Genomic DNA, 14696 nt, shown 5'->3' on the forward strand with positions numbered 1-14696 from the left:
CAATTTAAAAGTGAGTTTAGAAGTAACACACGTATTTCTAGAGATAGGAGTTCACTGCATGATGATAAAAGTTTTAATTCATCGGAAAGGTATGAGCACTTTATATCTGTTTATACCTAATAGCATAGCCTTAAAATACATAAAACAAAAATTAACAAAACCTTGAAGAAAAATTTAAAAAACTGACACTCTTAATTGCCTATATTAACACACCTCTCTCTGTAATTGATAGAGCAAACATAAAAAAATCAGTATAAACACAGACGATTTAAACTTCACAACTAACAAAGCTGGTATAATTACCACTACATGGGGTACTGCTCCCAGTTACTAGTGATGTGCTTTACTTTGAAGTACACATATATTTTAAGAACATATATAAAAATTGACCATAAAGCAAGTCTAAACAAATTTCAAAGGATTAAAATAGTATCTGATTTCTAACTTATCAGAAATCATTATCAAAAGGATAACTTTTAAAGTAAACTTTACCTTTAGAAATTAAGCAACAGTACTGAGAAACATTCATAATCTGATTAAAGCTGTCCATAAAAAATCTGCAGTAAACATATTACTTAATAGTAAAATGTTGAATGCCTTTGCTCTCATACTCAGAGTAAGATAGGGAATATTCACCACCACCATTTCATTGTACCTGAGGTCCTAACCAGTATAAATATTGAGAATAAAGTAATAACTGCTATAAGTATTAGAAATGAAATATAACTGTCATTATTCAGAGATGAAAGAACTGTGCCCACAGAAAATGTCAAATATTCTACACATAAATTATTAAAAATAATAAATGAGTTCAGAAAGACTGCTACATACAAGCTCAAGATACAAAAATCAATCGTGTTTCTATATGTCAGTAACAGTGAAATTTAAAGGAATTATTTATAATAGTATCATAAATCATCAAGGCCTAAAAATAAGTCAATGAAAGATGTTCAACATCTCTATAAAGAAATCCATAAACATTACTGACAGAAATTAAAGGCCTAAATAAATGGATACACCATGTTTACAGATGAAAAACTGAATATTGTAAATATGCTAATTCTCCCCAACTTCATGAATAAATTCACTGCAGTCCCAATCAAAATCCCAGCAGAACTGTACATTAAAAGGGTGGATTTTACTATATGTAAACTACACCTTAAAAAATAGAAATCAAAACGGAAAAAAATCCCAGCGTGGTCCTCTTTTGTTTGTTTTTAGTAGAAATTAACAAGCATATTCTAAAATTTACATAAAAATAAATATAAAGGTCCAAGAATATCCCAGAAAATCTTAGAAAGAAAAAACAGAAAATGGAAGACTTGCTGTGCTAGATATCAAGACTTATTACAAAGCTATATAATTAAGACAGTGTGGTTACTGGCACAAGGACAGACGAACAGATCCGTGGATTATAAGAGTCCACAAACAGACCTCTCAGCCATGAACAGGACTATGAACATTCTTTTACATTTCTCCTAATGAATATGAGGTGGAGATTCTCCGCCAGTAGAGAAAAAGAATGGCCTTTTTAATAAACAGTATAGTTGTTGTTGTTAGGTGCCATCGAGTTGGTTCTGACTCATAGCGACCCCATGCACAACAGAACGAAACACTGCCCGGTCCTGCGCCATCCTTACAATCGTTGTTATGCTTGAGCTCATTCTTGCAGCCGCTGTGTCAACCCACCTTGTTGAGGGTCTTCCTCTTTTCCACTGACCCTGTACTCTGCCAAGCATGATGTCCTTCTCCAGGGACTGATCCCTCCTGACAACATGTCCAAAGTATGTAAGACGCAGTCTCGCCATCCTTGCTTCTAAGGAGCATTCTGGTTGTACTTCTTCTAAGACAGATTTGTTCGTTCTTTTGGCAGTCCATGGTATATTCAGTATTCTTTGCCAACACCACAATTCAAAGGCATCAACTTTCTCTTCGGTCTTATTCATTGTCCAGCTTTCACACGCTTATGACATGATTGAAAATACCATGGCTTGGGTCAGACGCACCTTAGTCTTCAGGGTGACATCTTCGCTCTTCAACACTTTGAAGAGGTCCTTTGCAGGAGATCTGCCCAATGCAATGCCTCTTTTGATTTCTTGACTGCTGCCTCCATGGCTGTTGATTGTGGATCCAAATAAAATGAAATCCTTGACAACTTCAATCTTTTCTCCGTTTACCACGATGTTGCTCATTGGTCCAGTTGTGAGAATTTTTGTTTTCTTTATGTTGAGGTGTAATCCATACTGAAGGGTGTGGTCTTTGATCTTATTAGTAAGTGCTTCAAGTCCTCTTCACTTTCAGCAAGCAAGATTGTGTCATCTGCATAACGCAGGTTGTTAATGAGTCTTCCTTCAATCCTGACGCCCCCTTCTTCTTCATATAGTCCAACTTCTCGGATTATTTGTTCAGCATACAGATTAAATAGGTATGGTGAAAGACCTTTCCTGACTTTAAACCAATCAGTATACCCTTGTTCTGTCCAAACAACTGCCTCTTGATCTATGTAAAGGTTCCTCATGAGCACAATTAAGTGTTCTGGAATTCCCATTCTTCGCAGTGTTACCCATAGTTTGTTATGATCCACACAGTCAAATGCCTTTGCATAATCAATAAAACACCATAAACAGTATAGGGACAACTGAAAACACATACAAAAAAAAAAAAAAAAATTTGACCTCTGTTTATACTATATACCCACAAAAAATAATTCCAGGCACATTGTTGAATTAAATGTGAATGGTAACACAACAAAACTTTTAGAACAATGTATCTTCTACTTTGTATTACTAATGCCACTATCCTAGTTCAGGCCCTCATCACTCCACACATAGACCACTGTTTACCATGAATAATCACTAAAAGAATTAAAAAGATGATAATCACTCTAGAACAGTAGTTTTCAAAATTTCTGACCACGATGCAGAGAAATATATTCAAATAAATACACAAAACACATACCCTACTAAAAAAAAACAGGTTTCACAAAACACTTTTAGCCTTCTCATTTAACCTCATTCTGATATTTTTCCTTTTTTCTATTTAATTGCTTTAAATTCTGGCTACAGCCCACTAAAATGATTTTATGAACCATTAATGGGTCACATCCTGCAATTTGAAATACAATTGGGAAACCAGACAAGGAAACATGACTTCAGTTTTGGATGGCATGGTAAGACTCTTTGGAGAGGATTTTAAACGAAAAATTGTGAATAAGATTTAAACTAAGGTAGAAGTAATCCGATGTAAAGTGACTTGCCCAAGGTCACCTGTCTTATATATCTAGTACTGCTACAAAAGAAATACCACAAATGGCTGTCTTTAACAAAAAGAAATTTATTTTCTCACAGTTTAGGAGGCTAGAAGTCTAAATTCAGGTTACCGGCTCAAGGGGAAGACTTTCTGTCTCTGCCACCTCTAAAGGAAACCCTTGTCTCTCTGAGCTTGTGCTCCAGGGTCATCCTCAAGTGGCTTAACATCTCTCTTCCCCTATCTCTGCTTCTTTCACTTGTTGTTTAATCTCTTTTATAAGAGGCTGACTCCAGATACACCCTACACTAATCCTGTCTCACTAACAAAACAAAGGCAGCCCGTTCCCAAATGGGATTATAACCACAGGAACAGAGGTTAGGATACAACACATATTTTTAGGGGATGCAATTCAATCCATAACATCACCTGTTTATAACAAATGAGAAAACCAAGATTAAAACCAAGGTGTTTCAATTCTGAGTCTATGTCCTCACCATTATACAAAAGTTTCTAATTTAATATATATATATACACACACACACATACACATCAAAATGGTACAATCCCATTGTGCATGGGGTCACTATGAATCGTGGACCAAACTGACAGCAGCTAACAACAACGTGTGCGTGTTTGTGTGCATATATGTGAAAAATACAATAATTCTGTCCTAAGTCAGTTTATCTTAATGGAAATTAAGAGAAGAAAGATTATATGTTTTATTATCCATGTGGTAGCAATGATTTACAGAAAAGGCTGATTCATAAATGTTATATTATGCTTTTTCAAGAAAATTTTTATGCCTTTATCAAAACATTGTTTTTCTTTTCTTTCAGAAGCTGGTTATATTAATATTGTATAAAACATCTCGTTAATGAAAGTGACAGGGAGAAATTGGTTCTCCCATTAAAAAACTTAGTACTATTGCAGCCTCAAAGCAAGCAACATTATTGAATTCCTACTCCATGTAGTTTGTTAAACATTTTGAAGAGCACAAGGAGAAAAATGACAAGTCCCTTTTCATTAAAATACTTATGATAAATACTTTTACTTATCCTATCCTGATAAATTCTGATGAATACTTAAGACAAAAACAATCCAATTAACACTACAATATAACTAAAAGATATTAAAATCTTTTGTATTACCAAGAGCTGAATAAAAATTACTTACGATTGCATCGTTTTTGCACAAATCGTAATTTGCAAGCTGTTCTGTAGGTTGATAGTCGTATGACATCAAAATTCTGAGCACCTGAAAAAAGGGCAAATGAAAAAAGTTCAGCTGGAATTACTGTGAAATTTCTAAACACTAGGAAATAATCCCATTCCACTACTGTGGCCACATCATATGCCAACAGGCCTTCTGATAAATAAAGGGCAGAGAAAAGTTTGGGAGTACTTTCTGCATGCCCATAACAACATGTCAGGTGCTCTGCCAGTAGCTTTATCCTGTCTGCTAATCTAAGAAAACTCTGAGGGAAGGAACACTCGTAACTTGAGTGAATGAATGATATCAATCAGTAAGGGGAGGGGTATGGTGGGTAAGACCATAGCCTAGAGTCACAAGAGCTAAATTCTAGTCCCAGCCTGACCACTAACCACAGAACATGTTACACACTTCTCAGCCTCAGCGTCCTTACCTGTAAACTGGGAGAACTGGCCCACCTAACGTCTAATGTCCGCGTCCAGGTCTGTGGCAGCCTGTATTTCTCTAAAAATGGCCACAGCAGTATTCCAGATCGGTATTTTATGTGCTTCTAGCACCTGGCCACTCCCCATCAAGAACTGGAGACTGTGTCCCTCCTCCTGAACCACTGCGACTGCCTCAATGAATAGAATCTGACAGGAGTGACACTGCACAACTTCTGAGATAGGTGATAAAAACTGGTACCGACTGCCCCCTGCGCTCACTCCATCAGGATGCTTGCCCTTGAAACCCAGACACCACAAAGTGAGGAAACTGAAAATAGCCGATGTAAAGGGTCCACACAGAGAGGCTCAGATGGAGAGGAAATGAATCCACCAACCAAAGCCAGGATCAAATGCCAAATGTGGAAGTGAGAAAGGGTTCAGGTGATTTTAGACCCCAGCCTTCAAGTCTTCCAAGCAAGACTCAGATATAATGAAACAAAGTCAACCTGTGCACATTGGATGCTGCTCTAACTCCAGACCTACAAAATGTATGACCAAAATAAATGACTGTTTTGATTGTTTAAGATAAGTGATATCCAGCCACAGTAACTAAAACAAGGTCTAAAATTATATGAGTCTATAAATCAAACTGTGTTCTCACTTCATAATTTGCTACAGATGAGGTTTCCTTGAATTTAAAGGTCACTTTATACCTTTGGCCCCCAAGGTGAGTTTTTTAATTCATCTCCACTGCCTTTATAATACCCAGCAACAACTTTTGATTCAACAAAGGGAAAATGAATTGGCACATATTATTTTCTACCAATATTTACAGGCATCTCTCATTTCTGCTCATTCCAAAATGTGGAAAGAAAAAGGATTCTTCCAGGCTTTTGGTGAAAGTAATATTTATTGACCAAAGATGAAGATGGGTTTCTAACAGTCCCAATTAAATCAACCTTTACATTGATGTCATAATTAAAATCTTTCCTCTATCATCTGGTTCTCATGAAATTTCTATCCTTCCTTACACAGGTTATATAGTCCCATTTTTAAAATAATAAAACAGCTTTATTGACATATTACTTCCATGCCATACAAATAACTCATTTACAGTATATTTACACAGTTATGAATCACTACCATCAATTTAGAACATTTTTATCACTCTAAAAGGAAACTTTCACAGTCTTTTTGTCCATTATTTAAATTGGGCTTTTTGTAAGAGTTCTTTATATATTCTAGATAAAAGAACCTTGTCAGATAAATAATTTGCAAAAATTTTCTCCCAGTCTGTAGGCTGTCCTTTCCCTTTCTTGATGATGTCCACTGAAGCACACGTTTTTAAGACTCTGATGAAGTCGAATTTACTTATCTGTTCTTTTGTCACCTGTGCTTTTGATTCATATTTAAAAGGGCTTTGTCTAATTCTTGGACACAAAATATTATACCTATGTTTTCTTCTAAGAGTTTTATAGTTTTAGTGCTTACATAAGGTCATTGATCTGTTTTGAGTTAATTTTTTTACATGGTGTAAGGTAGGGGTTCAACTTCATTTTTTTGCACGTGGCTATCCAGCTGTCCCAGTACCATTTGAAAGACCATTCCTTCCCCATTGGATTGTCTTGGTACCCCCGTCAAACATCAGTTGACCATAAATGTATGGGTTTATTTCTGGACTCTCAATTCTATTCCATTGATCTATATGTCTACGCTACGCTAATGCCACAGAGTCTTGATTACTGTAGTTTTGCAGTTAAGTTTTGAAATCAAGAAGTTTGAGTCTTCCAACTTTGTTCTGCTTTTGCAAAATCGTTTTGGCTATCCTGGGTCCCATCCAGAGGCAGAAACCATTGCCACCAACGCAAGCTTATTTCCCATTAAGAAAAAGGGGAGATTCAAGAAGCCATACTCACCAAACATCTCCCAAACTGTCTGTACTCTTAAGTTTGTTACACAGGAACAGTAACTTATATGAGATTTATGTGTCTGAGTGATAACATTCACTAAGCCTTAAACAAAAAATGCTTATTTATCTTGCTTCCTCTTTCGTCTATCTCCTTTTACTAAAATGTAAGCATCATGAATGAAGTCAGAGGCTAGGTTTCGTTCTTCCCTGCAACCTAACAGAATACTGCCTGGAACATAGTAGATTCTCACTAAATGTGTAAAAAACTAAATAGAAAGATGACCCCTCAGCTGAGTCTTGAAGGACAGGCAGGAGAAGTTAGCCAGATGAAGGAGGCAGCAATAGCATTAGCGAAGGCACAAAGACATGAAATAACACAATCTATCTTGAGGAAAGCCAATTCCGTATTGCTGGGAAATGACACATAAGGCACGAGACAGAAACTGAGAACTTGTAAGACAAGTCAAAAAGAGGCCAGAGGGCCTTGTTTGGCATGCTTAGGAGCTTGGGCTTTATATCATGAAAGTGATGAGGAGCAACTAAAGGGATTTAAACGAAGAAGTAATGGATTTACACAGTCCATTCTGGCAGCATAATAGACCTGAGAGGTTAAGACTGGAACAAGGGAACAGAAACTCATTGCTTTAGTTCAGGAAAGAAACGACAATAAAAAATATTAATAATAATAAACCAGCTAACCATATTAAGTACTTACTATTCTAAGTCCCACACAGTCGAATGCCTTTGCATAGTCAATAAAACACAGGTAAACATCTTTCTGGTATTCTCTGCTTTCAGCCAGGATCCATCTGACATCAGCAATGATATCCCTCATTCCACTTCCTCTTCAGAATCCAGCTTGAATTTCTGGCAGTTCCCTGTCAATGTACTGGTGCAACCGCTTTTGAATTATCTTCAGCAAAATTTTACTTGCATATGATAATAATGGTATTGTTTGATAACTTCCGCATTTGGTTGGATCACCTTTCTTGGTATAGACATAAATACAGATCTCTTCAGTTGGTTGGCCAGGTAGCTGTCTTCCAAATTTCTTGGCACAGACGAGTGAGTGCTTCCAGCGCTGCATCCATTTGCTGCAACATCTCAATTGGTATTCCTTCAATTCCTGCAGTCCTGTTTTTCCCTAATGCCTTCAGCACAGCTTAGACTTCTTCCTTCAGTACCATCAGTTCATGATCATATGCCACCTCCTGAAATGGTTGAACGTCAACCAATTCTTTCTGGTATAGTCACTCTGCGTATTCCTTCCATCTTCTTTTGATGCTTCCTGTTTTATTCACTATGCAAAGGCATTCGACTGTGTGGATCATAACAAATTACACATAACACTGCAAAGAATGGGAATTCCGGAACACCTTAATTGTGCTCATGAGGAACCTGTACGTAGATCAAGAGGCATCTGTTTAAACAGAACAAAGGGGATACTGCACGGTTTAAAGTCAAGAAAGGTTTGCATCAGGGTTGTATCCTTTCACCATACTTACTCGATCTGTATGCTCTGCAAATAAACCGAGAAGCTGGATTATGTGAAGAAGAACACAGCATCAGGACTGGAGGAAGACTAACAACCTGCAATATGCAGATAACACAACCTTGCTTGCTGAAAGTGAAGAGGACTTGAAGCACTTACTGATGCAGATCAGTATAGATTACACCTTAACATAAAGAAAAAAAAAATCCTCACAACTGGACCAATAAGCCACATCGTGATAAATGGAGAAAAGACTGAAGTTGTTAAGGATTTCATTTTACTTGGATCCACCATCAACACTCACGGAAGGAGCAGTCAAGAAATAAAAAGACGCATTGCATTGGGCTAATATGCTGCAAAAGACCTTTAAAGTATTGAAAACCAAAGATGTCACCTTGAAAACAAAGGTGCACCTGACCCAAGCCATGGTGTTTTCAATCATCTCATACGCATGTGAAAGCTGAACAATAAATAAGGAAGACAGAAGAACTGATACCTCTGACTTGTGGTGCTGGCAAAGAACACTGAATATATCATGGACTGCCAAAAGAACAAACAAAATCTGTCTTGGAAGAAGTACAACCAGAATGCTCCTCAGAAGCAAGGATGGCGAGACTACTTCTCACTTACTTTGGACATATTATCAGGAGGGATCAGTCCCTGGAGAAGGACATCATGCTTGGTAAAGGAGAGGGTCAATGAAAAAGAGGAAGACCCTCAACAAGATGGGCGCACAGGACCCGGCAGTGTTTCCTTCAGTTGTACATAGGGTAGCTATGAGTTGGAACCAACTAAACGGCACCTAACAACATTCTGTCTCTCAGGCACTGTACTAAGTACTTTACTCACACTATCTCATTTAATCTTCACAATAATTCTATGATATAGATATTACTCCCATTGTATGGGTGAGGAAACTGAGGTAGCAGGAGATTTAAGTAACTTGTCCAAGGTTACAGTGCCAGTAAATGAGGGAGCCAAGAGCCAAATTCAGGCAGTCTGACTGCAGGACCTGAGTTTAAAGCCAAGTATGAAGAACAGACGTTATGACATAAGGAATAGAGATTCGAGATTTATTTACGAGGTAAACTCAACTGCTCCTTGTGATTTGTTTGGATGTGCAAGGTAAGGTGGAAGCAAGTGGAATGAACTGTCCCCGAAGTTTCTGGCTTGGATGACTACCGATTAGAGACTCACAACTACAAAAGTTCTTAAAGGCAGTCTGGCTGCCTACCCAAAGCCAAAATTTCTTCTCTAGCACCTTTAATAAATAGTTATCTAGCCTATGCTTGACAGGACAAGACAGATTTAGATTTAAAACATGGTGAGATTTGAAAGGATCTTTTGAGGTCTTATACACTGATTTTCATTCTGTGATAGGCAGAATTCTAGAATTCGGCAAGAATTTCTGAGGCTACCTCAGCATGGGTTCCTGCTTCTCCCCTGCTTTAAGCAAGTAGTACCGATTGTATAATATTCATAAACTGAGGGTCATTTTTTTTTATTGTACTTTAGATGAAGGTTTATAGATGTTCCCCAAGACCATAGTCCTCAGAGCTTGAGGGTCATTGTAAGATTTCATTCGAAACAAAAAAAAGACAGTACAATGCTTTTAAAAGATTTCACAATCACTGGTCCAGACGAACCATATTTCATGGCAAAGAATTTGAGGTCCAGCAAGTGTAAGCAAGGTGGTCAAGGTTGGCCAAGGTCACTTAAACAAGTAGTTGCAGAGCAAAACAACCCTTGAAAAACTTAGGACTGCTCCACTTTTGGCCATCTTTTCTCTTTGGGTTTCACGTAAGAATATAATTTTTAACCAAAACCAAAAACCCGCTGCCGTCGAGTCGATTCCGACTCATAGCGACCCTATAGGACAGAGTAGAACTGCCCCGTAGAGTTTCCAAGGAGTGCCTGGCGGATTCGAACTGCTGACCTCTTGATTAGCAGCCATAGCACTTAACCACTACACCACCGGGGTTTCCGTAATTTTTAACAGAAGATTTAAAATTTTATAGAAGTAATATACCAAAGTATTCATTCCTTCTTTTAATTTTTCCTACAGTTCTAAGTGCTCTGCTAACACTTCATCCTCTCTACCTTATAACCTGTATAAAGTGTAAGGTAGTTTATATAATGTATTAATTATTTATTACCACCGGCAAGGTCCTGGTAACAATGGAGTTACAGCAAGAGGTGTAACTTGACCGGCAAGTATTAAATCACAGATATTCTAGGTAACATTTCCACCTTATTATTTATGACTTTGCATAAGAAATCAATTCAACCAAAATATGTGCTCTGGCTTGGGATTCTCCAACTCCACGATTATTTAACTTTTATTCCTCCCTTTCTAAAGCTTAAAACCTAAAATTTCTAACTGATTAAAGCTGTGGCGTGATCATAAAAAAACACTCCGGCATAAACAACAAGGGATCCAGAAGCACTCATGACTCACGCATTTCTATGAACAGCTGCCTCTTCTCTGCCATGGTCTTCCGCTTGTTCCCACTTTCCTCAATCATCCTAGAGACAAGCAAAGGTACAATAAACCACTGTACAACTGGACAATTCATCCAAGTGCTTATCATTCTCCTGTAAACAGATAAAGGAAACCCGCTTGCATATGCATACATTAAGGCAGTATTAGTAATGCAGGGGAAGCAAGATACAGCAAAAGATAAACCACTGTCCCTATATTTGACAGCTTTTAAAACATTAAAAACTCAATATTTAAGTGTTCGAGTTCACATGCTTCCTATGCCAAAAATATAGGGCTTTGTCTTATTTCCAGCTTTGATTATTTTCTCTGCGTAGTCCTGGATTTAGTTGGGACACAGTTTTCCATATCACTACTGTATTACATAGATAAACACGTTACTAAATATAACTTAGAAAATAAATACGATGAAAGACTGCAACAAAGAATATAAGAAAATCAGCTTATACATGAAAGATGTAAATAAAATCTTCTGTATTTACAGTAAACAGTATCAAACAAAAAAGTATTCATTCCCAAATTTGAAGCACTCCTAAATGTAACTTTTGTATTACAGGGTAACTAACAGCAGTTTACATTGACAAACAGTATATACCAGTCACTTTGTTGAACTCTTTAAAAGCATTTTCTCATTTAATCCTCACAACAATCCTATGCGTCGACGTTATTATTATTATTCCCATTTTAAAGATTAGGAAACAGATACCGACAAAAGAACACTAACTTGCTCTTAAGTGGCAAAATGAAAATCTAACCCTTTCATTAAACTTCTTATATAACTGCTGCTTGTAGATGCATATTTTAAAATATGTCTAAGAAACTGCAACAAAACAGCCCATTACATGGACCCTAACTCATAACCATTGCCTTCGAGTCAATTCTGACTTACAGCAACCCTGTAGGACAGGGTAGAACTATTCATGCAAAATTCGTGACAAGGTTAGCTGAAGACTGCCTTTTTCTATGAAGAAAAAACATCTAGACAAACAGCAAAGCAAATAATTCCCTTAAGTAGATTAAACTGTTATAAACCATTCCCTACTAAATTAGAATCACAAATTAAATGATGACTACATGGATTACAAATTCATAAAAGCAAGTTGTCTGGTGAAATCTTAGTCATAATATACCTTAAAAATTTTTTTAATTGAAATATATTCCTTAACATTTCACAATTACCATTTTGATAATTAATACTAGTTCTTTCCTAAATTATTAAAATGTTGCCAAGCACATCAGCATACATGATTCCTGGTTATTTAACCATTTATCCCCAAGAGGAAAGAATTTTAAACAGAAATAAATTAGGCCAAAGAAAAAACAACCAGAAACAGCAAAAAGTAAATAAAACTTAGGTCTTAGGAAAAAAAAACAGGAATTGGCACAAGAAGCCTGTAATTACAAAAAAAAAAAAAAAAAGATATTCGAAAGCTTGCTCCCTTCTCCCCAACTTTGGTCTCTTACTAGGCAATACAAATTTTAAATGTTAGATAAAACACGGAATGCTTTTTGGAATATATCTTACTTATATTTGTTTTCTATTTTTACTATTCCTTTTATTACTTTTTCTAAAGTAGGGTCCAAGAATCCCTGAAGATTCCTAAATTCTTCATGAAAAGTTCTGTTTTCATTTCTAGATTAATCATGAAAAACAATATAAACATATTCTGGATCATCTAGATGACCACCGTATTACAGTACTGCCATGTAATTTCAGCGCCCACATCTGCATGTGTGATTACTTGTGGCATTCGTGGTAAGAGATCACCTAAAGCAGGAGTGTGCAAACTATAGAAAGTGGGCCAGATCTGCTCCCTACCTATTTTTGCAAATAAAGTTTTACTGGAACACAGCCACACCCACTGATTTATGTCTTGTCTATGGCTGCTTTTGCGTTACAATGGCAGAGTTAAGTGATTGTGACAGAGACCATCTGGAGTGCAAAGCCTGAAATATTTACTCTCTGGCCTTTAAGAAAACTTTTGTCAACCAGACCCAAAGCAATCGTAATTAATATCACTGCACAAGTCTGTCTGCAATCAGGTTGCCATGTCCTCATGTCAAAATGACAACTATCCCACATGGCTTTAAGTTCCAGTTCCACGACTAGAAGTCTATCTTTGGGCAAGTGCTTTAATTATGCTAAGATTCATTCCTCATTACTAAAATGGCATTAAAAAAGTACATAACCACTGATTTCACAAATACTTACTGAGCATCTCTTATGTACCAGGCCCAGCTAGAGATACTGAAATTATAGCAATGAATAACAAAGTCCCTATCTTCAGATAGCTTACATTCTCATGAGAGAATGAAATAATTCATTGATATAATTCCTGGCCTAGGAAAGCATAGGACCAATGGTCCCGTTATTACTACTACTACTACTGCACACGTATTCTATAAATCTAGTGGAAAGAATCTTCAGTTTGGTAATTAATGATGCTGTGACAGATGCCGTTTGATTGAATGTATCTTCTTTTAAGTAATTCCTTGGACCTCCTGAAACTAATAAAGTATGAAGTAGACACTTTAGACAAAATAATGGTATCTTTACCTCCTGTGGAGCCCTGATGGTGCAGTGGTTAAGAGCTATGGCTGCTAACCAAAAGGTCAGCAGTTCGAATCCACAAGGTGCTCCTTGGAAACCCTATGGGGCAATTCTACTCTGTCTCACAGGGTCCCTATAAGTCAGAATTGACTTGAGGGCAACAGATCTGGTTTTTGGGTTTTTGGTTACCTCAAGCAGACAATTCTCACAAACCTCAAACAACACATAAACATATACTTTTTATAAAAATGCTTGAGTGACTAATCACACACTCATGAAAGAGAAGTTAAAATATTAAGTGTCACATAGAACTACCATGTGACCCAGCAATCCCAATCCTAGGTATATACCCAGAAGAAGTGAAAGCAGGATGCAAACAGAACCCTGTACGCCAGAGTTCACTGCTGCACTTTTCACAACAGACAAAACGTAGAAACAATAATCAATAGAAGAATGGATAAATAAAATGTGGTATATACATACAATGGAATATTACTCAGTCATAAGGAGAAACGAAGTCTTGATGCATGCCAGTATGTGGATGAACCTTGAAAATACTATGCTAAGCGAAATAAATGCACTGCAAAAGGACAAATACTGAATCGTCTCACTTGTATAAAATAAGCAAATATATAGAACACTAAAATTATTAGTGATTACTAGGGGCACAAGGAAGGGAGAAAGGAGGAATTTTTTGCTTAGGAGGGTAGTAAAATTTATGTTAAGGGTAGTTGGAAAAGAACAGTGAGAATGGCTACACAACTTAATGTAATCACTGTTATTAAATTAAAAAAAAAAAAACACTGCTTTCATTAAATTATACATGTAGAAATTGCTGAGCTGGTGTATGCTTTGTTGTGTTTATTTTCACTACAATAAAAAAATATTAAGTGACAGCAGAGAAACACAGAAGATTTAAAGAGGAATCAAGTGGAAATTTTAGAACTAAAATATACTAAATATACAATAATTGGGATGTGGGGGACTCACTGGTAGACTCAACAGTAGAATGAAGAAGACAGAAGAAAGATTCAGTAAACCTGAAGATAGATCAATAGAATGTATCCAATCTGAACAACAAAGTAAAAAATAAATTAAAAATAAATTAATAGAGCCTCAAGGACTTGGGAACAATAAGAAAATTCTAACATTCATCACGTCATCAGAATTCCAGAAAAAGAAAAAAGTGTGGTGCTAAAACATTATGTGAAGACACAAGGGCTAAAAACTCCAAGTTTAGTGAATGGCATTACACGCAGAAACTCAAGAAACTGGACCCCAAACACGTTAAAGCCAAAGAAATTCATGCTCAGACACATCATAGTCAAATTGTTGAAAACTAAAGACAAACTCTTAAAATA

General features: G+C 36.6%; 1 protein-coding gene across 11 annotated transcripts in view; it reads right to left on the reverse strand.

The window, feature by feature from the left end:
* Nucleotides 1-14696, reverse strand: part of DTNB (dystrobrevin beta) — a 415855-nt gene that overhangs the window by 337835 nt on the left and 63324 nt on the right. For all 11 annotated transcript variants that reach the window (XR_002786283.2, XM_064295128.1, XM_064295125.1 and 8 more), the window contains 2 exons: nt 10743-10810; nt 4423-4503 (listed from right to left, as the gene is read on the reverse strand). Coding sequence is in view for 10 of the 11 variants with exons in the window: in XM_064295128.1 (XP_064151198.1) it covers nt 4423-4503; nt 10743-10809 (148 nt within the window). In the remaining variant the exon portion in view is untranslated. Of the gene's footprint in view, nt 1-4422; nt 4504-10742; nt 10811-14696 lie in introns of those variants that run through there.

The sequence above is a fragment of the Loxodonta africana genome, chromosome 12, assembly GCF_030014295.1.
Source record: "Loxodonta africana isolate mLoxAfr1 chromosome 12, mLoxAfr1.hap2, whole genome shotgun sequence".
Lineage (NCBI taxonomy): Eukaryota > Metazoa > Chordata > Mammalia > Proboscidea > Elephantidae > Loxodonta > Loxodonta africana.